Genomic DNA, 25,691 nt, shown 5'->3' on the forward strand with positions numbered 1-25,691 from the left:
CACTGAACTTCTGTTGTGTTACAGATTTGAACCAATTTCCTGTCACTTATACCAGTGTGTGTGTAATGCAGGGGTGGACAAAATGTGGCCCGCGGGCTAAATGAGGCCCACCAAGCCATTCTATCTGGCCCATGGGGCCTTTAAAAAAATTTAGAAAATTAATATTTATCTGCCCCTGGCTGCCTGTCATGCGGCCCTCGATGGCTTGCCAAAACTCAGTAAGCAGCCCTCCACCCAAAATAATTGCCCACCCCTGGTGTAACATCTGTCCCTAGCCAGAGTCCGCAGCCTCCAAACTCAACTTACCACACAAGCACGCTTATAAATACATTCCTGTTCTGCTTTGGGAAAATATTGGGCATTTTAGAATCAAATGAGCTCTTTTAGAGCTCCTTTAAACTCGAAGGGATCCTGAAGCCCATGTAATAGGTCTCCATGGTGCAATGACCAGATGCAAAAAAAAAAAGAGTAGCAATTCCACCCTTAGCCTCAATTTGCACATGAACTTGCAATGCAAAAGCTTTGCCATGCCTCTGGGCTGCATGTTATTTGCAGGGACAAAAATCCACATGCTCTTCTGCTTTGCAGTAGAAACCAAAGAGCGAAGCCATTTAATGTGTGTGTTTGGGGAGGGGGGAAGAAAAAAAACCAATTTCACTCATGATCTCTAGTAATAAATGAATTCCTCACTTGACACTGCTATTAACGCCCACAGCGTTTACAGTGTACCACCTCCTCCTAATTGCCACGTTATTTCCACCACCAAGCTCGAGTTCTAAACAGCGCCCTAAATGCTTTGTGAAGTTAATGGATTGCTCGTGTACACTTTCCCAAACTATTAATTTACAAGCATTACTATGCATGTTGCTGTATCACTCCTGAGAGCTAAAAAGCTAAACACCAAATAACTAAGTGCTTACAGGCTAGCAGCTGGGAGGGAAGGCTGCCATTCTCAGATTCCACAGAGAAAAAACCCCCATGAATTATTGATTTGGTAAATCTCTAGGTTCGCAGTGAAGCTGCAGCTAGCATATTATTTCAAAAGCAAAGCTTCAACTGTTTTTCCATGCTTAGTTAGAGGCTCCTGGCTCCAGGGTCAACATTTACATGATGTTTTCAACAAGTCTATGATTAGGTTTGGATGCGAAAAGACTCCAATCTATTCTCTATAGGTTCCTGGGCTTCCCTCATCACTATGGCATCCAAGTACTTTCCACCGGTGCAGAAAATGACGTGGTTAAGATCTGTCACGTAAGATTTGTTCACTCTCTCATCCGCTTCATGGAAGTCATCTGTATAGGTTAGAACGGGAAGTCCAAAGCCAAGCACAATACTTTTGTAGACAGATAATGGAAATCCGTATGATGGACGCAGAGCTCTGATGCAAATAAAAGCACTGTAATAAAACCTGGGCTGTGAAGAGCGGAAGTCATCACGTGGCAGGCTTGTTAAAGTGCAGAGAGCATTCACTTCAGTGGTGGCCCCCACTGAATGAGCATTCACAGGCTTATCCATACAGTGTATATAAAGCTGGGTGAAATACCAGGATTAAATACAGAGATTATACATTTGTTCCATAGGAAGAGCAATAAAGTGATTTCTATAGCATCTTACCCACACATCCTGTGCACTAGCCAGAGCCCTACATAAATGAGATTAACTCGGCATTCTCTCTTTTAAACACAGAATCTCAATGGATTTTGGATGCTCTCTCGCACAAATTACAGGAGACCTAAAGAAAAAAAAAAATGCTCCACCAGTGTGCATCAGATGTGAAGTAAATTCACACAGAGCCACGAGCACTATAAACTACAAGAAGTTTTTTTTATTGCTAAACAGAATCTCAAATTCCAATTGCTTCATAAATGTGAATAGAGAAACGTTCGAACTTCAGTGTCACGGGGTGGGGGGACATAAATCACAGTGTTTGAGTGCACACATAGGAACATCTTCCCTCTACCAGATCCCCACTTAGATCAGTCACAAATAATTTGGAGCACTAACCATTCACTGCTCTCAGTGTATGAAGGGCTCTGGTCTACCCAAGGATCCCTGCCCAGGGCATTTCAGTCTTCATGAATGTGAAAAGTGAGGGAGAAACAATGACAACAACTGGCTGACCTCACAGTGATGTTGGCTGGTCTTGCAGGGAATGATGGGGGCAATTTTCATTAAATCCTAAGTGGCTTAAGAACATGAGACTCATTGGTTTTCAAATGCAGCTCTTCATTATCACTCCAGCATTTTGGAAGAGCCCCAGGTAGCACTCATCTCACCTCCTACAAAGAAGTCTACTTCAAGGGTGGCCAACCTACGGCATGGGTGTCACAAATGGCATGGGCTATCTGTCTGTGGCATTCAGCAGAGCACGGAGAGGACAGGCAGCACAGCAGCAATGGCAGGGAGCAGAAAGCTGAGCAGCAGATCAGGTCAGGGAAAGGGATCGGAGCGGCACTCAGGCAGGGTGCCATGCTAATTTGTGGCACACCTGCCAAAAAAAAAGATTGGCCCCCTCTGGTCTACTTGATGCAGGGCTTGGTTTTGAGAGAAGGAAGGGACAGAGCATTTTGTGGAGGCAAGTTAGTTATTATTCCAGCTCCTCACCTTTGTTAGTAAGATGCCTTACACTACTGGGGGCCAACCTTTATGGCAGGCATGCCATAAGGTGTACCCCATTCCCCCCCAGAGTGCCACTGATCTTCTGCTCTGCCTTCTGTTCCCTGCCCTATCTGGCACTGTGTTCCCCGCTCCTTCCTGTATCTGCCACATGCCACAAGCTCCCTGGGGCATGTGTGCCGTAGCCTACCTGCTTTACACCATACGCACTGTTATCCGTGTTAGGAACCTCTCTACGCCTTCAGAAACACAAGGCAGCTTGCTTGACAGGCACAGAGAAGGATGCGGTTCCCGGACAAGCACTTCTAAATAAACACAACGGAACGGATTCGACGCTACACAGAATTCGGTTTCATTCATGTGCAAGGTAACCCAATGGGAAACAAAGCAGTCCTAGGTCATCCGGCTCATATAAAGAGCCTGGCAGTTAAACAAGCCTCATCTTGCTCTTTTATTTATGGCACGATAGGGTTGCTGTAACTCGATTCTGTGGAGAATGTATCTGACCCCGCTTTTAAACGCAGGAGTGGGGAGCAGACAGATAGCGGAGAACAGGTTAAAAGGGACCAGCACCCTGGTTGGGAGGGAGGGTCAGTCCCACTGCCTCAAACAAGTCTAAGAGAACCAAGAGGGTTGAACCTGTATCAGGAGATAGTTTGGATATCTGGTAACCTGTGTGATGAGATCTAGACTTATCATCACCTTATTGTTCTCTCAACCAAACCCTTCACACCAGCTGCCTCTCGGCCCCTCGTGAATGGGAAGCCAAAATGCCATCGACAGCAACAAGCCTTGTTCATCTCCAGCATGCGAGCACCTGTGCAGGGATTGCTTTTTGCTCGGTACAGCCACAGCAGCTCACACCATCGTGTCCTGCCTTCGCTAAGGCCTGGGGGCGCATCCCCTGTTGAAACACTACAGCCAACAAGTTGTTCTTCGGGCCATCAAATGGCCCATGTTACTAGCAAGGCAGATAGGATCTCTATATCCAAATTCACCTGGCATTATTATCAATATAACTGTATACGCATATGTTGTAGTAGCCACACACTGAACAGCTGTAGTTTATTTCGCTGTGGGAGAAAACGTCCGTTTAATCTTGGGAGAGTGTCTGCTCGCCATGACACCCCAAGGGAAGACAAGGTCTAACGGTCACAAACTCCTGGAAGATGGTTTTAGACTGGACACAAGGAACAACTTCTTTACTGTCCGAGTCCCTAGAACCTGGACTAGGCTCCCCCCAGAAGTGGCGTAAGCACTAGGGCCGAGTGAAACAGCATCGCTCCGCTTTGACTTCCACTCCGATGGAACAGTATATCGTTTCGAAATCCCTGCTCCGTTTTGTTTCACTGCAACTGTTTCGCTGTTTTAATGCTGTTTCACCATTTCACGCATAAGGTATAATGGGGAATCATAAAATGCAGCAGGCAGGCAAATTGGGGGTTCACCTGCACCCCCGGGGGGGGCTGTGCCAGAGTCCTTCCAGGAGTGCGTGCCCCCAATCTGCCTGCCGGATGACAAACCGGCACTGGGTGCAGCCCGCACCCAGCACCGGAAAGATCGCTGGTGCCACTGGTCCCAGGTGGCGGCACGTGGCTCCTGTCATAAGGAGTACACACCCCCGGGAGGACTCTGGCACAGCCCCCGCAGCCCTCCTGGGGGTGCGGGCGAGCCCCCAATCTGCCTGCCGGATGAGAGGAGCCAGGTGCTGCTGGCTGGGACCAGCGCTAAGAAGACTGGTCCTGCCGCAAGTCCCAGGTGGCAGCACCCGGCTTCTCTCATCCCGCACACAGATCAGGGGCCCGCCAGCACCCCCAGGAGGGCTGCGGGGGCAGTGCCAGAGTCCTCCCAGGGGTGCGTGCCCCCAATCTGCACTCGGGATGACAGGAGTCACGTGCTGCCACCTAGGACCAGCGGCAGCAGCGATCTTCCTGGTGCTGGGTGCGGGCTGTGCATCTGGCAGGCAGATTAGGGGCACGTACCCCTGGGAGGACGCTGGCACAGCCCCGGCAGCCCCCGATCTGCCTGCCAAATAAGAGGAGTTGGGTGCTGCCAGCTGGGACTGGTGCTGAAGCCAGTAAACCTGGCTTCAAAACTTGAAACATTTTGAAACTTCTGAAACGTTTAGAGTTCCCTTGTTTCGTTTGGAAGGCTTTTGTTTCATTTCAATTTCACTGTTTTGAGCTCAAAATGCATCAAAACAGCTTTGAAATGAAACACTGAGCGAAATTTTGCACAGCCCTAGCAAGCACCTACTTTGGACACTTAAGAAACACTGGGATGTTTACCTTACTGGGATCATTTGACCCCAGCTGACTTCCTGGCCCTGGGGCAGGGGGCCTGGACCCAGTGATCTTGCGAGGTCCCTTCCAGCCCTAATGCCTATGAAATCTTCATCTATCCATAAATGAACTAAGTCACTATTATCATAAAGTTACAGTAAGTTAATCTCCCTGGCTTCTTTACTGCCTTTTACAACAGGGAATACTCTGGAGAACCTGATCTAGTTATTTGAGTGAGCTAGGAGTCACTAGGCCTCCTGTGCTCTGTTCCAGATGATGTCCATGTCTCAATTTGAGTTTAAAGGCATTTAAAGCTTCTGTGCTTCCATCCAACCAGTCAAGGGGTGTGTGTAACACTCACTTAAAAGGACAGGGTGCCATGCCATAGCAAGCACATGGTATTCTGTAGGAAACCTCAGAGCAGCAGCTGGGACTGGCAGTTGCAAGGGAATCTTTTACTCATCTGATGAAGAAACTAGATGTTGGCACAACACGGAAAGTATCGTTAGCACAGGTGTAACCTAACAATGCTGTTACATGCAACCTAGACAGAGTTTAACCTTTGAAGAAGCGCTGGATCGTTACAGCACAGGTGTAATAGCCTTTTCAGAGAAGCTATGGCAGATGCATGGATCACTGCTTTATTCAGTATATTTGGACAAAAATATGCTTCCTGGAAAACAGGCACTGGCGTATGGGCCAAGTGCCTGGAACCTGCTTATGACTGCTTCTGTTCCAGGACTGGTGTGAAGGTTGCAATAGAGGGTTACATTTACCCAGCGTCAACATGGCAATCCCCCTCCAGTGTGAAGCCAGCATGTAAGAATTGTGGAAGAGGAGCAGCAGTATCCATGAAACCAATATTGCCAACTAGGCATGTGAATGAGGAGTAGGACCAAGCAAAAGCAAGTACTTCCGCTCTATGACAGGTAGGATGCATAGGTGGTTTTGCTGGAGTACGAAAGGACTGAATGACATTTGGAAGTGGAGTCAAAAGCTAAATGCATCCTCCAGATGTGCATGGATTCAGCAACTTGAATAGTTCCCAAGGAACTGTGAAGCATGCATCAGCTAAAACCCAACGAAACAGTTCGCTTTGTAGAGGCCCATGTCCACACTGGCATGCTTAGATGGCTAAAGCTGGCAGTAGCCCTGACTGAACAAGAGACACAGATGGGTGCCCACCAAAGAGATGTTCCTCCAAGGCTCCAACTCCAGGTCATTCAGACTGTGAAAAAGGGAAGGAGGGGAGAAGAAGAAAAAAAAAAGCGAACGCTTGCCCAGAAACCTGACAACATTTCCATGTTCTCTAAGCCAGGGAAGGTCAGTCTGGTGGATATTCCTTTGTAGCTGGATGTGCATTATCCACAAGAAGTTCAGGCACTGACCAGAATATCTTCATCTGTTTAAAGGGACCAGAATACCATTATGCTGCCATTCTTCCAAGGGACCGTTTGAGGACGCACAGGTTGGTCTTGGCGTCACAAAAGATAAAGCAAGTTTGGCTGGACAAGTCTAGCTGCACCAGCTGAAGTCAGCTGGTTTCCAGCCACAGTAGCTAAACCCTGCAGGTAAGGTACGTAGAAGCCAAGCTCACGGGTAACCCAGGCTTGCAGCAGACAAATGCCGCTGTGCAACCATTCATGGATCAGTCACTGATCCCTTGTGTGTTAAGAATGCAGCTGGGTTCCACACACAGGACGACAGTCAAATTTAAGGCAAGACAAGGATTTCCAGCACTGACCCAAAAAAAAGCAGATAGTCTCTCTAGCAAGGATCTGAAATGGAGTTGGCAGAGCTGGCTGAACTGGCAACTGCTAGTATTTGCTGTACGATTCAAACAAAAATGCTGGCGTGACCTCACCATCATCGCTCCCAGCTCATATGGCTAATCTCAACCCTTAAGCATTTGAGACATGCACTGCTTAAATCCCACTTTTGTAAGAGTTCATTGTGATAGTTCACAGCCTAAAAAACTAAAAATCACAGAAATATAACAAGAAGCAAGGAGGACAGATGGCCTAATGATTAAGGCATTAGACTAGGACCCAGGAGATCTGGATTTAGCTGTGCAAAGCCTTCCTGTGTGGTTTTAGACCAGCCACTTAGATCACCCTGTGCCTCAGCTCCTCAGCTGTAAAAATCAGTATAATACTCGCACCCTTCATCCAATTCTTCCATTTAGACTGCAAGCTCCCTGGAAGCAGGACCTCTCTCATCATGTGCCTATATAGACCCAATGAAGCCTTGATGCCCACTGGGGTCTTTAGGGATCACCATAGGTTTGCACGAGTCAAACTGGGAGGAGGAGGGAATTCCTCCAATTCCCACGGAGCTGGCTTCCTAGGTAGCTAATGCTTTCTATTTCAACATGGTCCTGAAGTGAGTTTCTCCCGATAATAGCTACTGAGTTGTATGGGAGCCTATGTACACAGCTCAACACAATGGGCTCCCAGTGCTACCCTAACACAAATGGATAGCATCACATCTCTCTATAGCAACAAAAGCAAGAGAGAGCTGGAAGTGACCTCCTGAGTCCCATCAGCCTCCATCTGATGCGGACAACCACATCATGTGATCCCATTCATAAATGTATTGAGGTCTATCCTAAAACTATCAGTTTTTGCCCCGGTATCCCTATTCTTGAATGTCACTCCTCTAAGGGTTAGAAACTTGTCCTAATATCAATTCCAACAACTTCTGCTGGAGAAGTCTCAGATTCCCTCAATGTATGTCGAGTCATTTCAACCCATTGCTCAGATGCCAAGGTGGATTCGAACAGTCTGTGTGAACGTTAAGAAACAAGCCCTTTTTTGAGTGGTTCCCGGCTGCAAGCTGTATGGCAGCGTCAGGATTTCCTGGCTTTTAAAGAGAGACATTTCAAACCCTAAATCAGGCGATAGCAGGGTAAAAAGTCAGCCCAGCGCTTCCACGTGTTTTTTCTGTCTGCGTTCCAAATATTATACACAGTGGGCTCGTACAGAAACCACGGGACATTTTCCAACTCATTTAACAAATGCTGAAAACTAATCTTGGATTCCAACAGGTTAAAGAGTGCAATAAGGAGCTGGGAACCAGGGCAATCAGTAAAAAAAGGGGGTAACCCCCCCAGGCAAAAAAAATCACTGTGTACATGAACTCCCCTCCTTGCCCTGGTAAGGTGTATTTACTTTTTGAGCTTGTCCTGACACCTTTAATATTCTGCAAACCTTCAACCAGTGAGGAAAATACCGGGAGTTGCTTGCAGATATATTTTTTATATAGGGCAGAAAAGTAAAAGTTCAATTATAAGCTTCTGCATTGTTGCCTTGCCTTTCAGGCAAAGGTGGTAGGTTAGAATTCGCTGCCCAATCATACAGCATGGATTTCATTTCCCGTGGCTGACTAAGGCCTTGTCTACAAGATAGGGATGATACTAGGCCAGTGCAACTATGTCAGTAGAGCCGCCTTGTAGAGATGAAGCGTGTATTGGCAGAAGAGATTTTTGTGTTGGCATTAATGACAACCTCCTGGGATGACAGAAGCCCTCTCCCAAAAGTGTAACCGTATCCAGACCGGATGTTTTGCTGACAGAGCTACGTTGGCTAGGGAGAGCCATTTTTCCATGTCAGTAGGTGACAGTTACATCAGCAAAACTTTGTAGTGTAGAGCACACCTGAGCTGACTCCCAAGCCATTGGGCAGGCTCCAAGAGGACTACAAGGATCTGTTTCCTCGAGAGGAGCTTCACTCTTAGCCGGTTGGTGGAAAAAGAAAAATCTTGGCACTGAGGAGTGTCCGCTCACAGTACAACACGTAGGTGGAAGGAGGTAAAGAGCCATTTATCATCATGCTGCCCAGTTAGCAGAGGCCACCCAGGAACCTAAATGCTTCCCTAGGCAGAGTGCCAACAGCGGTCCATAGAATAAGACATGAGGAAAAGGGAGGAGATAGCAGGTCCTTCCCTACAAGAAGAAACCCCCTTAAGAAGTCATGAGCACCCACGCTCTCGTGTAAGAGGAGGACAGAGCAACACACAGGCCTGGCAGCCAAAGGTTCGGCAAATCATCCAGTCCCTGAGCCTCTGGGGAAGTTGTCCCACAGGTAGAGGGGCCTGTTTTCCAACATACCGCAATGCAACAATCCCATTTCAGGAATTCTGAAAACAGTCCATTTGGACATTAACATGTTTTCAAAATTTCTGTGCTACAAAAAACTTGCAGGCTCCCAACTTTTTCCATCCAAAAAGACTACTGAAAGGACAGGCTTCCATGTGGCATGGGAATCCCAAGGATTATTCAGCTCTAAAAAAACAGTGCCCCTTTTATTTCTCTCTCCTTCCAATCAGAACACAAGAGGCAGCAACGATTTGGGGGTATACACAGGAGTCCTGCCAGGACACAGTCTCTTATATCACCACAAGAACCACAATTATGTCTATTGTATTCAATCCTACTGCCAAAAATTGCAGTTTAAAAGAAGCTATGTGCCTCCTAAGACCACACCACAACCCCAAAGGCTGCAAGGAAAAAGGAGGAGCATGCAGGAGCAGGACCCAAAGGTACCCATTACTCTGATGAAACAGAATATGCGCTGTCTGCGCATCTTCTGTTTCATCTTCTACACTCATGGGTGATTGGTGCCTCCCGAGTCTGGGGGGCACCAGATTGCCAACCGTGGGGTCATCCCCCAGCAGCCAGTCACCAAGCCAGCAGCAAAACTGGAAGTACCCTTCTGGCTCTGCAACCGGCGTTTCCAGGGGTTGCCGATCTTCGGGGGTGCACCCCCTACGCGTCACCAGTACCTACACTTCCTGCTTAGACTCCATCGCCAGCTGCACTATCATGATGTGAAGCTGCATTATCATCAGCTGGAGCTCTCCGCTTTCCAAAACGCCCACTCATGCCAGTAGAGAGCAGCTATGAAACAGTGGGAAATCGCACAACCGGACCAGCTAGAGACATATTTCTTCAAATAACAGTGCTAGGTCACAGACATGCCTAAACTCCATTAACCAAGCTGCTGTCCATTCATCCCTCCCAGTCCTTTTCAGCTCTGCATCCTGGCCTGCCTTTTCACCCTGGCTAGCACCACTGCTAGGCAAAAGGTTTCTAGTGGGCCAGGGCACAAGCCTAATACCATGAAAAACCTCCAGAAAAAAAATTAACTCAGCTGGCAGACCCCCTGGAGAAAGGCCCGAGACTGGCCCAGTCATTGCTGGGTGCAGATGGCCATCAACCCTGCTGCACTGGCAGGGGCGGCACGTGGAGTGCTACACAGGGCACCTACCCATATTAGAAGCCAATGGCCTCTCAAGCCAAGCGCTATCAGTCTCTCTCTAGAACAAGCACCAGATCTGACTGCAGTATCCATCATCTGTGCCTGAATGAGACAGCACAGTCCAGAAGCAGGGATCGCACCTGCCTGTTCAGGTCCACCTATGCAATCTGCTCCAAATTGCAAAATTTAAAGGAAAAAAAGGGGAATGAGTGGTGTGCAGGACACGGATATCTAATCCCAAGAGCTGGTTTTATGCCAGGAGTGATGCACATCTAACCCCAGAGCCTGGAAGCTCTACAGCTGCTGAAGGGGAAGCCATGATAGCTCATGGAAATCCCTCTGCAAGGACGGAGGCATCAGCAGGGCAGGTAGGGCATTTTGAGACTCGGGAGCTTCTACTGGTCACCTCAGAGCAGCTATCCATGTAATTCCTTCTCATTACGAGCCCGTTTGAAAACTCTGGGGCCCAACCCACTCTTTGTTAAAAAGCCAGTGGAATATCTGTTATGGACTGCACCAGAGCAGGATCAGCCCCGACAGGTTTGGCCATGCTGGCCGACCACCTCCCAACGACAGCCACACGCTACCGTTTTCCCAAGTCACACTCACCACAAGCTCGCTGAACATGACATCCAGCTCCTCCCCTGGGGGCATTGGCAAGGCGGGCTCCATGGTCTGCAGGGCAAAGCTGCTGTCATTGCGAAGCCGGTAGGTGATCTCCGGATGGTCGCTACTTCGGAAGCAGCAGAAGATGAAGGAAATGCCTCGCCCGCTTCTTTTTCTTGGGGCCATCGCCAAGATCCTCCGTGTCCCTTTCTTCTAGCTACTAAATCCTACGGAAAGAGAGAACAGAAAAACACTAAAAAAAGGACTCTCTGGCAAACTGGGTGCAGCTCTACTGAGAAGAGACAGACGCGAAGCCACCCACGTATACAACTTGCAAAAAAAAATTCACGTTTCCATGCCAAATGTTTGTTTCAATTTGACATTTACGATTCTAGCAATCTTGACTGCTGTGCTAATTAAAAAGATGCATTTGTTCTCTGGGGGTCGTAATCTCTGTTCAGCTCTAGCTGAAGCAAGAAGTTATCCATGGGCAATGGCTGTCAAGCAAGGGCATGGGATGCCGCTATTCCTACAATTCACAGAGCTAAAAAACTGAACTAGCCCCTCAGAGTCCTCGTCTATCCCACTCTTTCGGAGATGCCCCAAGATGCACGCAGTTGCTTTTATGCCAGTTACTCTACTCTACACTGCTCCTGTTACCTCTTAACTAGAAGGGCAAAAGCACCTTCAACTCTACGACAGAAGTGCAATTAAGACTCAACACACTAGCACTCTAAAAAGTCCTACTTGAGCCACGTGATCAGTAGAAATAGTTCAGAGGAACCTGTTCCTGAAGCCCTTTACATTTCCAAGGACAAATCCAGAGTAGCAAGAGTCACCAACACTCCCTTACAGTTGGCTTTAGCCAGGACTCATGACCTGCCCTCAGAATAAGAGCTTGACCTTACACACGGTAGGAAGATGTTTTTAAAAATCTCTCTCTTTTTTTTTTTTTTATGTAAAGGAAAACATCATCCTGAGGCCGTCCAATTACACTGGTATCCCAACCTAAAGCCAGAGCTTGGGCATCTCAGGTTCAAGAAAACCTCACCACTGGATGAGATTCGGTAGCTGTGAAATCACTCTCATCATCCCCTCCTATCTGAGAGCTATATGGTTAATCATCTGCAGGATGTTGGAATAGATAGGTTTTTTTGGGGGTTTTTTTTAGAAAAAATATCCAACACCAGGCACAATGCTTCTCTCCCAATTGGAAGTCTCCCAAAAGAAAATGTGTCAATAGGGAGGAAAGGCAAATGTATAGGGGGTTTTTTTGTTGTTTTTTTTTAAAAGAAGGATATTAGTGCCACATTCCACCCTTTTTACAGAAGGGAAAACTGCGGGCACTGGGACGTTAAGCCACTTTGTACAACGCCATGCAGTGAATGAGCAGCAAGGTCATTTACTGCCATGCTCCGGAGCCCCGCAGCTTTTCCCCTATATCAGAACTCAAGTTCTCTTCTTTTGTTTCAGATTTTCAAATGCTTTTCAACGTTTAATACTCTGTTTTATTTCTGAAAACTATAAATATATGCAAGCTATGGTTTGGACCTAAAAACATAATAATAAAAAAAAAAAGAAAAAAAAAAAAAAAAAAAAAAAAAAAAAAATCAAAGGAAAGCATTTCTAAGAAGAATGTCTGGCATTCAAAAGGTACAGTTTACATAAAACATCAGTTGAGTCAAATCTGAATGGCAGACCAAGGGCAAGATTTATTTCTGCTTCGGTATTTAACCCAGACATATGGCAAACAAGGCAAGGTATTTTTTGATTGGCTCCAGCTCCAGAGCTATTGGGATTCATAATTACTACGCATGCAACATAAAACACTGCAGTTGGATCATTTGCATGATAGAAAGGCAAGCCCAGTGACTTTTAAGAAACACAGACTCAGGAAGGGGAGGTTAGCTGGGAGAGGCAAACTGCACAAGCCGCCTTTGGAACGCTGCTGAATCCTTATTAAATGGGAAACATCGTCATCAACAGGCCACTTCCCAACATCTTCTTAAACTAGAGGGTTTCAGAACGGGCCCGCTGCGTCTACAGCACAGTCTCATCATTGCATTTGCACGTTTACCCAGAATCTGTCACACACGACAACGGTTCAATGTTAAACTTGAGATCCACTTGATTGCCCTACGCCCAGTCTCCAGTGCTATGTTTTAAACACAATTTCAGGCAGGATGTTTAGATGTTGCAACCCTCTCATAAGACTAAACAGATTTTTAAGGTCAGAAAGGATTGTTAGATTATCTAGTCTGACCTCCTGTATAAACAGAAGTCAGAAAATGTCATACGATTATTCCTGAATGGAGCCTAATAACTTCTGTTGAATCAAACCGTCATCCCAAAAGCATCTAATCCTGGATTTGGAGAGGACACAGCCAGAGATGGCAAAGTCGCCCTTCCTCTTGGTACTTTCTTCCAATGGTTAACTATCATCACTGCTACGGTAGGAAGATACCATCTAAGTATCAGGTTGGATTACAAACTCTAAGTCAGGAACTTTATTTGTATGAAATATGCGTTTATGCAGCAATAACCATAATGAAATCCTTGGATTCCAAGGTGCCGCTGCAGTACAAATAAATTCTTACATGACGTAAAAGGTAGCTAGCATTTCCTGGGGAACATCTAGCCACAAAGGAAAAAGGGTAGTGGGGAGGAAGAGAAGAGAAGCACCAGAACATTATGCTTACGAGTTTATAAGCTCCAAGCCTTAAGCACTACTTTACTTGCAATGAAAGTGATGCTGGTCCCCCCATTCCCTACCCTCCAACAGGCTCTACCTTGAATCAGGGTGAATAAGGATAGCTGTACATTGAAATACTGAAGACTTACACTATTATACCTGAGCCAGGGAACATGCAGAGATATCCATTGCAAGACAATCACCCTATCATGTGGATAAAAATATTGCCTTCTGCCAAGAAAGTGTGTGTGTCAGGCTGCAATGGTCATGACCAGGTTTTCTACCAGGCTCTAATATGCAAGTCTATTCTAAAGAAATGGCTTATTTTTTTGGCTGTCTCCCTTCCCTTGCCTGTATTTGGGTCTGGTTTTATACCCCTGGGGAAGCCAGCTTAGGTTTGGGAATTATAACAATGGAATATAATTAATTACAGAGATTTGCTTTCAGGGAGCTGGGGAAGATAAGGGGAATTTGTTTTCCCTCTGCTTAGATAACCAGTCATTGAAACAGTTCAGCAGGAGGCTTCTCATTCACTATGCACCCGGCCATAGGGAGAGACTGTTTTTCATTTCAGGATACTCGTGTGACACTCCCTTTAACCCTCAGGCTTTGCAAAGCACTCTTCTTTTCCAAAACAGCGTGACGAGCATTAACTCTCAATATACCTTGGTGATGTTTTACCCCCATAGTACACACTGGGGAACACAGGCAGAGCTACTAAAGAAGTTGCCAACTAATTTTGGGGGTTGCCTCATACAGGACTCTTTGGGCCAGACTTTAAATCCTGAGCACTCAAGTCCAGCTGGACTCGGTAGGAGCTCACCCCTTCTGGAGATCAGACCCCAGAGGTCAAGCTGAATACCTAACATTCAAGACACTAAAAAGAAGGGGTGCTTCTGAAATTGTTAGCCCAGTGACTTAACCAAGGTCTTATAATAAGTGCGAGACTTGGGATTAGGCATTGGGTACCAGCTCTGTGATTAGACTATAGATAGTGAACACTATCATCCAAGTGAGATCGCAGAAAAGAGAGGTCATTAATCACGCTAGTCTGAAGTCAGGGAGGAACCTTTAAAGATTAACTCGCTCATCAGAAAGGCATAAACTTTCATTAGCTACAGCCTACTTCTGTTCCTCTCTTTGCCAGACAGCTGACAGAGGTCAGTGATGAAATCCAAACGATCCCGTCAAGAAGGGCAGAGATGCACAGCCATTAAACTTGTCAAAAATTGCTGCAAGAATGAGAACAGGACAAAATCCAGAGATCCTCTGGATTAGCTTCAGTTATTCCAGGTGTGGCGGTGGTGGGGACAGCGTGCTTAATAAAGTGGAAGGGAGTGAAGGCACCAGCACTTGTGACAACTGGAACCACTGCATATGGATACGAAATGGCTGGACAGGCATCTGTTGGGATCAGCCGACCCCAGCGCTCTTTTCTGCCCAAGGAGGGGGTCGGATTCGATGATCTGTTGAGGTCCCTTCTGATCCTAGCAGATATTCATAGCATTTATGAATCTATGAAATACCCACAGATATGAGACACACAAAAAGATTGGAAAGGCTAACAGAATTTAGTGACTGGGTTCAGGGAATCAGAGAGCAATACTAAGAGTTCCAGGTGGGAAAGTGGGGATCCAAGAGGCTTATTATAGGTTTGGGGGTCAAATAAATTAGCACAAAAATAGCAAGCAAAAGAATAATTTCAGCCCCCACGATCCCATGCAATCTTAACGACACGGCAGGGAAGATGTCGCTACAGGCAAGTGTCTGAACCGGAATTTAGAAGTCATCACATTGGACAAATCAGGGAAGTTACACCGTGACCAAGCAACACCCCTGGAAAGGAGCATTATAGAAACATTTCAAATTTCTGTAAGCTCTCTAGAGCAAGAATCATGGTCTTGTTCTGTGTTTGTACAGCACTGAGCACAACAGGAAGCAGACCCCTGACAAGAGCTCCCACTGTAATATAAATTCACGGTAACAAATTCGAATTGAAATACCTTCTCCCTAGTTTCATACTAATTCTCCTACCAGAATGACCACTTAAAAAAAAAAAAATAAAAAGGAAAAAAGGAAAAGGAGGCAAATACACAGAGTTGTAACAAATTTCTAGAAACCATGGTTTTCTTGAAAGATTTCAGGAACGGTAGTTAGAGATCTGCCCCCTGCTCTAACCCTTCTGTAAGAAGTGGTGTTACAGTGTTTGGGACCAACCCCTTGTCCTCATGTATTGAACATGAAAGGGACACAGAAAATGAATGTACACTTGCATGTGCATGCAGCAAAGCATCTCCAGGGCAAAGGAGGCAGATGAATTCAATTTTGGTTCCCTTGAAAGGCAGTGGGAGGGGGTTGGCTTCTACTGCCCAGAAAATCCCACATGCATCACAGGAAAGCACCAATTAAAAGATTAATAAGATGGGAGGGAAAAAGAAGAAATTAGAGACTACAGTGGGACACAGGTTCCATGTTTTCCCCACCCTCATTCAACCAAATCTCATTTGCTCTTATTTTTTTCTGCTCTGACCTTGCACACTGTTCTGTACAGCACCGATGCGATGCCTCCTAAATCCTCTCAGGGCACCGGCATGTGGGGGGGTGTATCACTGCTCTGGAAACCCAAAACAGCAGGCAGTCATTTTAATCAAGCTACTTTCCCCTCCCTTTCCTGCAGTTTGGCCTTTACTGCACTGCTTCTTTTAATTAAACCACAAAGGTGACGGAAAGCCTTGGTTAGAAGTTAATCAGACCTCTCTTTCCAGCCACTCCCTGCTTCCACAAAGTCATAAACAGGCAGGTTAGGAGTTAAGGTCCCACCACTGCAGCCCTTTCCTAGGACATGTTGGCAAAGCTTTTTCAAAGACAGCAGCATTAAAAAAGAAAGCGGGGGGAGAGGAGAATGACACTCCTAAAATGATATTTGAGAGGTAACATCAGTGGTGCACTTTTTAGAATGAGAACGCAGACACTTCCCCTTAGACATGGTGGGTACGTGAGGCGTACCGCCTCTAGGACGGATGCCGAGGAGAGACCACGGACCGTGAAGGCCTCTGTCTCAGTCCTTGGCTCCTAGCGGCCACCTGCAAACTTGCAGCATCAGGCCCCTCTTCACCAGAGATGATGATTTTTTTTTGTTGCAAAAGTCTATCACATCCGCGGTATCAATGTCTTTAAATAGTTCAGTCTCGATTGATTGCCAGTCCCGTATATGCGCAATATTAAAACTGGTTTTTGCAACTGTAATTTTTTTTCCATTTTCTGCCCCTCTTTCTGTCTGGGCCCTGGGTGGCCGCCTGGTTCGCCCATGCATGTGTCTGGGTATCGCCACTTCATTTTGGAAACTGGTGCATGTGGAGCAGGCACTGGAAAACTGGGCATCCTTAGGAGCAGCAGAAGCAACAGAGAGCTAACCTCAGCGGTTTCTCAGCAGGGTGAAATGAGAGTGCAAAGCTCCCCGTTACTACAGGCAGACTTCTTCCCAAACTGAAGCATCACACCCGTCACTGCTCAGCTTCTGCAGGGATGCAGCATGTATGTGGGGAGGGAAAAGGAAGCACAAATCGCGAAGGGGGTCTGGAGACGGTGCTGTTGCAGCAGATGGCATCTGTAACAAATGCCACCCGTGGGCCTGTTCACACTACAACACGATACTCTGCAGTATCGCCAATGCCAATAGCAGGCCAGCTGCAGCACCACAGAGCTGGAGGTGGGCTAGCTTGCCCTGCTGAAATGGATAAAATCAAATAACTCACTCCAAGAAGCACAATAATTTAGTCCACACCAAGCTCTGTGCTGTTGAGACCAGACTGCTACACAGATGTGGGGTAAGCGAGTTTGAAACTCATCCTAATATCTCTCAACTACATTGCAATGGGCATGGGAGAGTGGAAGGCCAGACCCACCGAGCCCAGATGGCCTATCATCAGGCTTGCATGGGTAGCACACACCAGTTTCTGCAGCCTCTGACATGCAAGGGAGTGATAGGTCTGGCGTCACATCCAGCTATCTCTGTCTCCGCCGCCTGTACAGCGAGGGGGCCACGTGCAGGTAGTCAACAAGCAGACAGTCCTTGGAACGGATCCAGGCCAAGGTGCAAAGTTACATCTCTGGAGACATAGCAAGACTCCCTAATTAATTATTGCCACTACACCACCAGGGCACCTGCACTAAATTCCTTCACAAGGACATCTTAGTGTGCTTCACTACCAGCCCAAACCTTAGAGGGCAGATGCTGGTCTTGCCATCAAGTTCCCAACTGATAACGCTTTCCTAATGCCCATACTCTGCAACAGCATAGAAAACAGGGCACCCAGATTGAGTCTCTCTTAAAAGCTAGTTTTAGTTAAGCATATCTTAGAATCATAGAAATTTAGGATTGGAAGTGAGTTCTGGAGATCATCTAGTCCAACCCCCAGCTCAAAGCAGGATCACTCCCATCTAAATCATCTCATCCAAGCATTTATCTAACCTGCTCTTTCAAAGACAAACAGCAACTGAGATGCAATAATACCCAGCGTGATCCTCTGCTCTGATCTCCCAGAAGTGAAGTATTCGGTGCCCTAGTTCAATTCAACCCCAGGTCACTCCGTTCCACTGCAGCCTGCAGAGTGCAAGCTGGAGAGGCTGACATGAAAATCTTTGACGTTTCTCCCAGTTGTTGAATGGTGACCTCGTTTGCTCATGATAGCTGGGAGGCATTCTGCCTACACGGACAGTTGCTGAGATTGTCACTAAAGCCAACACACTAGACAGCCGCGGAAGCCAAGAGCATCTGGAAACACACTCTCCCCACAGTCTCGTCTCACAAATTGCCATCCTAGAAACATTCACAACGCACAGCAGAAGCTGTTTCCACGGTATCACACATGCATCAATTTCTAGTGTTCATATACACACACACACACACACACACACACACACACACACACACACACACACACACACACACACACACACACACACACATACACACACAACATCTATGGTATTCAATAGGATATATATCATGGTATTCAAAAAGGAATCTCAGCTGTCCATCATCTCTGAACTCCAATGAACTAAAAAGAAAGGAACAGACTCTGTTCTGCCCCTTAGCCCCTGGCTTTAGTCTTCCTTTGATCGATACCTTATGGGCAAACTTCTTTAGGGAGACAAAGACAGTTTCTCATGATTGTTCTGCACCTAGAGCTTCATGGATGCTACTAGAATTCAAAGAAGAAACCACTAAATAGCTCAGTTTGCTTTTGTAAAAGCAAAATGAATTCTCAATTTTCTTCTCCAACACTAACCCTGTAGTGCCAGAAGTCCCCTTCTGTCTTTTTCAAGTATATCCATGAGCTTTGAGTCTGAAAAGGAGAAAAAAATCTCAAGACATCTGAGGGCATACTGTGTCCCTCCACCATTACGATTTCACTTAAAATAGGCTCTCCTTGTTGGTCTGCTATATCTACTACTTCTCTATTCATACCTCCAACTTTTGGTTTGGGATGTTCTCCTTGTTTCTGGATGGCGCCTAGCAAAACAAGGCTGCCTGGTTGCCAGCCAGCTATTTCATGAAGCGGCTCCACAAACAAGGACCTTAGAAAGCTCTCTGGGGAGGGACTGTCCTTTTGTTCTGTCTTTTTAAAGAGCCTAGCACAATGAGGTCCTGGTCGACTAATGAGGACTCATGAATACTATGTCAATACAAAAGTCTAATGCCTGGTTAGATGAAGTACTAACAAAGGAGTGGGCACACTTACGTGACAGCAAATCTAGTTGGCAACTGGGCTTTAAGCACAGAAGCCCGGGAGGATTTCAAATCCAGACCACATCCACAGCCAGTAGCTTGCGTCAATATTAGCCACTCTCATGAGCTCAGACTTGAGACAATATTCATTAAAAAAACCAAATAGTTTTATCATCCATGCCACAATTCCCAAAGCTTTTCTTGTATAAGAAGTGTCTTTGGGCACAGACTGCAGAGGAAGGACTGATTGGTCTGACGTATGGGCCCATCTGCAGGACTTACTTTTGATCTGAGTCTCGGAAAGAAACAGGCAGCTTTTATTGTGTGAAAAGTGTTCTGTTCTTGATTCCCTCACAAAGTGACATTGAAATGATTAGAGTTAATGGATAAACACCACAGGGAAGCCTTGTGCCCTAGCCTACTTTCTTCCTCCAGATCAAACCATCTGTACTTCAGCCACAGAGGAGATCCTGGAGATGTCCTATATACTCCCAGCAGCAGACTGGTTCGGGTCCAGCCCAATAACACGGTGACAGAGAAGAGACCCAGACTCCTGTGGAGAACTCCTCACCCATGTGGCGTTTCCTTCCCATTTCTGAACTTGGCTTTAGCCATTTTTCCCCTCAACAACCCTGCTGCCAAGAGAAATGGAGCAATCCCCATCAGCCCCCAGAGCTGCTTCTGCATCCTTCTGCTCTTGCCCATCTCATCCCGCCAGGTTCTTCTCCACAGCATGTCAGACAGGTGTGCAGGACACATCCAGATGTGCAATATGTTCATGTGCTCCATCCTCAGGCAAGGCAGGGAACTGCAAGCACGAGGACTTCCACAGATCCCATCTGCAAGGGCCTCATGGTCTGAACATCTGTTGGTCCCTTGTCCCCAGCAGGGCAGCATGCACCCGAGTGGTAACAGGCAGATGTGTAGAGCTGACACCTTGTATTTCAAGCAACCCACTCTTCCCCCTCAGATTCCTCTCCCCTCCAATCAGCCCAAATGCCATATTACCAAAACCTGAGAAAACCAAGACATCCAACGCATCACCTGTTCCCCCTACCCCCACAAGGTGGGCTCCTATATTCTGCACTGGAGACCCAGTCACCCGTGCAGCTCAGGGACACGGGGATGGGTCCATAATTGGTAGGTCGGAAGAACTGTGCAAGGGTATGCTCCTCATATCCCAGACCCCCCATGACACAGTGGGCCCTTACTCTGGAGGGCTGGTGGTATTGTTATACCATCACAAGCCAAGAGGAGACAGCGCATGAACTACACGTCAGGGCAGACCACAGCCACGTGGACCACATGGGAGGAGTGCCATCCCCACGGATGGAAGAAGGTGCTGGAACACCAGTTGCAATTTTACTGTGCTACAAGAGTTTACAGCTACACAAAGCTGTACATTTTGTGGGCATGTTACCCATACCTCCCCGCACAACCCCACCAAATAGTGGCTACTCTCAGAGAAACGAGCTGCTTTATCAGACCCATCCTCTCATCCGTGCAAGTTATTTTTTTGAGGGATCTGGTCCGAACCCGACAGACGGCTGTTCCTACAATTTAGCAGCTTGTAGAACAACCACCCCCTCAACAATTTCCTTTAATATTATGAATATGTCTGCACCTCGTGAGCTACAACCATTTCAGCACCCTACACTTCTTGATTAAATATAAATGAATCACAACTGCACCTTCTCACTCCTTTGCTACAGAGTGAAACAAATGTGGAAGCCATGCAAAATCTGCATGCTAACGCTGCCACGTCTGTCAGCTACTTTTCTGCGAGCCCCATCTGCTCACACTATAAGAGAAAAAAAGGCTTACATAAAATGTGTTTACTACCATTTGTATTCTCTTGCTGTACTATGTACTACTATAGTGTTCATCAAAAATTGAAATGTGCATCTGGGCCTGATGCCTTGCAAGAACGTATTTCACTCAGCTTCAGGCTTAATGAGTTTAGAGCACATTAAATGAACTTCACCATTAAAAGTAACACAAGGTGCCAAAAATCAGACTGGCCTATACGCTAGCCGGGTAAACAGTTATTATGAGCTTATATTCAAGGGGATAAAAGTTTAAATCTGGTTCACGGGCATATGACAAACACTAGAAAATTTGTGGGTTTTTTCCTATTACAGGAAATTTAAGCTTATTCCAAGCACCTCAGAGCTAAGATAAATCTTTTGCTATTGCCAGGAATCAGCTATAATTAGAGACAAAACAGTTAAATCATTTGAGACTTCAGTACACCAGAAGTTTTGAGGCTCTATGGTTTCATAACCGCATAAAAGCATCATAACAACATTTTCGGCATGCATGAACAAGTTTCCAATCTTGGAAGACAGAGGTATTGCTGGTTTTCTAGGAGTGCTGCTGCCAAGCAGCAGAAGAAGTTGTTTTCTGGTCTTAAATCTTTCATATTTGAGAGCGTTCTTGAAGCAGGAATCAATTGCTGGGAACCTGGCATTGGTGGGGAAATAAAATGCCTGCAAGAAGGAAATCACCTGCATGTGGTTTGACCACCCCTGCTTCAGGACAGATACAAGTGGAAATGAAACGGGTTACATTTACAATACATCTATAATTTACATCCCCTCCAGTAGAACCTGCAATGCCTCAGCATCTGCTGTAGCAGCGTGCTTGAGGCTAAAAATGAAATGCTAGGCTTGATGCAGGAATTACAGGACGACTCCTTGGTCTATGTTATGGAGGAAGTCATAGAAGCGGATTATTATGGTCCTTTATGTCCTTATCGGTCACTATGTCAAATCTATAGTAGCCTTTAGTGCTGCTTATGCCATTGGTATATCAAGACTGTTAAGTATAATTGAGGATTTGAGTATTATTATGCTGAAAATTTTCTGATCGGGGAGATGGAAAAAAAGGCATCCAATTCTAGGGATCAAAAACCCTTGTTTAAAGGCAAATCAAATTTCCTATGAGCTCCACGTAGGTGCCAGTGTCTGTTAAATTATAGTTTCTAGGATGGGAAGGGACCTGAACAGATCATCAAGTCTGACCCCTGTCCTGGGCAGGAACGAGTGCTGGGATCATAATACCGTACCCAGATATCTATCCAACCTCCTCTTCATCCAAAATGATTCCCAAGGTAAACCCAGAGATTTCAAATAGGAACCCACAGTGTTAAAAACATCTGGCCAGCTGTGATCTTTCTGTTTTATTTGCAACAGAAAACAGGTTGGGTGCAAAATCACCGCAGATCTTTTCTTACTTGAACCCTGTCATGTCCGTGCTAACATCTGACATGGACTTTCAGAGCTGGGAGGTGGTCTGCAATTATATTTATCAAGTCCTGATTAACTGCATTCATTATGGCCTTCACAACCCAGTTCTAGCAAACTCATACTTCTCTCTTTGTAACAAAGAGACACTATCTTCCTTGTTCTCCCCCCCCCCAAAAAATAATCCCAACACACACACTTGGAATCACGTCCTCCCACAAATCATAAATAATTTGCTCCCTGAAATACAATCACTGCACATTTAAGGGCAGCATTACACATGTGGAGACAGCTTTTTTTAGGCTGAGAGATTCTTTGCAAGACTCTGGAAGGAAGGTCACAACGGGATCTTTAAACAAGCAGGCTGCTCTTTAGAAAGGGGGATCACATGCAGGTGTTCTGGCAATCTCTCCCAAAGCCCTGCAAAAAAAAAAAGCAGCTTCAAAAGCAGCCAGAGAAATTTTCTGCCTTCAAAACTCTTCTGCAATGAAAATCCCATTGATGGGTCATTCCCTCTTCTTCCCCCTCTGTTTTTTTTTGTGGGTTTTTTTTTTTTTTTGTGGAAGCAGCTGTTGAAGAAACTATTGTGAGCACGGACATGCATTGTCGCCCATCTCAAAGGATAAGACAGCCTTTTCAGAACCAAGTCAGCATTCAGGGAGGGATTAAGAGCCGAACTCAAAGCCTCGAGCCTGACAAGTCTCCCCCACCTAAAAATACGAAGACAAGATGCTCCTGAAAATTGTCCTTAGTGGCGCAGCAGTGAAAACCCCAATGCCTGGGGGGGGACCCTGCTCAACGTTTCCCGAAGCGGTCGTGCAGAAATAAGGGTGTGGACAACAGGAGAAGCCACGGTTCGTAAGTCAAGAATAGAAAGACACAACTAGGAAGCAGGTGCACATCTAAAGCCTGGCAGATTTTGTCAGGGCAGCTCCAGGGGGCAGGAGGACAGGGAACAGCTAATAAACCAACAAGACGTGAACACTGTGCAACCGAAGCAGTGCGGCAGAGCTGATCAATAGGATGCTACTGAAAGGCCTGTCAAAAATATCTAGGGCAGTATCGATTGTCCCACCGAACAGCTGTTAATTTAACAAACAATACGTCCATAGAGCAAAGAGTCCTGGTGGTAGATGGACGGCGGGGGGAGAAAGGCATACCAACCCCCATCTCCCGGAAACCGCACAATCCACAGCAGGTTCCTCTGGTGCTACGTCCCAGGGGACGGCAGCAAGACTATTAGTGTGTCAGGTTGAGAGGGGGCTCTAAGCGAACTGGGGATGCAAATGCCTGTCCGACTGCAGGCACATGCTATCCTGGACAACACAAGGGGAGAGAAAACCAGGGCTGCGGCCCTTGCTGGGATGCCGACTCCAGCTCCAGCCCTTTCAATTTTCACAAGCTGAAGATCAGGCTCCACATTCTGGCTGGGTTTTAAATACTCTTTAAACCCAGACGGCAGCAAACGCCTTCCCACAAAACCTCTGCGCAGAAGCCTGAAGGAAGCTGATGCTATCGGGCAATTAAAATCCAGCCCAGCGCATCCTTCCTTCTATGCATACAATTAGTCACGTATGGCAAATCACTTCGTGGGCTAATTAGGAAGCGAGCGACACTGCAGATGTAGACACCACCTCCCGGAAAAGGGAGAAACGCACATGGCTGCAAGATGAAAAGCTCCCATCTCGGTCTTGTGCTGTTCATTTTAGGAAGCAAATCATCTTGGAGACACGTACTCAGTACTCCAAGTGATTGCTCTGATGAGAAAAAGCTCGATAAATAGCGATTCGATGGACTCTCTCCCCAAGTTGGACAGGAGTCACTTGGCAATATTGTTTGCCAGTTAGCCTTTCCCCCCCCAGAACAATAAAAATAGTTCATCAAGCGGCTTGGGCTTTATTTTTAATTTGCCTTTTCCTTCCTTTTGGGGCCTCTGCCCCCTCCAATGAATATTTGGGCTCTGACCTTGATTTATTGAATGCAAAATCTCAGTGGCTCAGCTTTCCATTTCACTGCTCTCCGTCCCATTGTTAATCCCCTGGGTGAGACAGTCTGTTCAGCTGTAAGTCACCAGTATAAGTAATTCAGGTTTGGGGTTTTCCCCCCGCTCCCTTTAAGCCTCTAATTAATTTGGCATCAGAAACAGAATTCAAGTCATTCAGTACCAAACCGTTTGTTGTACATCAATTTAACATGGAGTGCCATCACCATAGCAACGAACTGCATAGCCTCCCAGGTTACTCCCAGCTGGCTAATTTTGGAAAATGTTTTGAGATTTAGAAATGTACATATTTAACATGTAGGCTACTGGTCAGGGAGTGGCAGCTAATTAATCAAAGGTAAACCATAGTAAGCATAAGCATGCAGTTCATCATAGTCACATCCGAGGTCGCCATTTCAGGCTCCAGGAGAGTGTGGCACCTAGTAAGACGATTTAAATAAATAAATAAATAAATAAATAAAAGACAGCCAAGCAGCACGGACCCATATTTTAGCTGCTGAAAGAGAGAAAACGTTGGGTTTCTTTAAAAAGCAAGAATAGATTTCAAAAGATGTAATTAAGCATCCCCTGCAGCTCTTGTAATTCAAGAACTAATACTCCAGAAAGCGCCCGCTTTGATGGAAATGCACCCGTCGGTGTAAGCACCGAATGCAAGCTACAATCAAAACTGATTTCATTTGCTTCCACCTCTCCCTTTCCATTTCAATTTTTAGCCGCAGGAAGATTCCTCAAATCAAACACTCGCTTTACAACAGTACACAAACGGCAAATGATCCTTCGATATACACAATTCTCACAACAATAGAGAAACGCTGCTGACTGCTTTATTGCTCGCGTGCAATAAAACGATACAAAATGCACTTGCTTGTTTGACTCGAGATTTGATTTTTTGCAGTACCATAGTGGTAGCTTTGTAAGCACTTTCATTTCTCCAGCCCAATTCTGCTAGCAGTAGGGCCATAAAAACATATTTTATCACATTAAGCTTCAAAAAACAAACTTCTGCTCCCATTTAATAGAGGACAACCCACTAAACCACCAAATTGTAAAAAAAAAAAGAAAAGAAAAACAACCCTCCAACACTCCTCTCCCCAAAGTATCAATGAAAGCAATGCAACTTTATGCAATTTATAAGAATCAACTACTTTTAGGCTGCATGTTTTATTTAACAGAGCTATTAAAAGAGTCCCCACACTACAGGATAACTCCCAGGAGGGAAAGTAAGACCAACCCCCCCCCCCCCCCCCCCCCCCCACCCC

The 25,691-nt window shown here is 46.1% G+C and overlaps 1 protein-coding gene across 1 annotated transcript in view; it reads right to left on the minus strand.

Moving 5' to 3' along the window:
* The window catches only part of DAAM1 (dishevelled associated activator of morphogenesis 1), a 221,469-nt gene that overhangs the window by 131,442 nt on the left and 64,336 nt on the right, over positions 1-25,691 (minus strand). The window contains exon 2 of the mRNA XM_019518393.1: positions 10,766-10,989. Coding sequence (XP_019373938.1) covers positions 10,766-10,948 — 183 coding nt within the window. The 5' untranslated portion in view covers positions 10,949-10,989. The remainder of the gene's footprint in view (positions 1-10,765; positions 10,990-25,691) is intronic.

This window comes from Gavialis gangeticus, unplaced genomic scaffold (assembly GCF_001723915.1).
Source record: "Gavialis gangeticus isolate Ggan-Ray unplaced genomic scaffold, GavGan_comp1, whole genome shotgun sequence".
NCBI classification, from domain to species: Eukaryota; Metazoa; Chordata; order Crocodylia; family Gavialidae; genus Gavialis; species Gavialis gangeticus.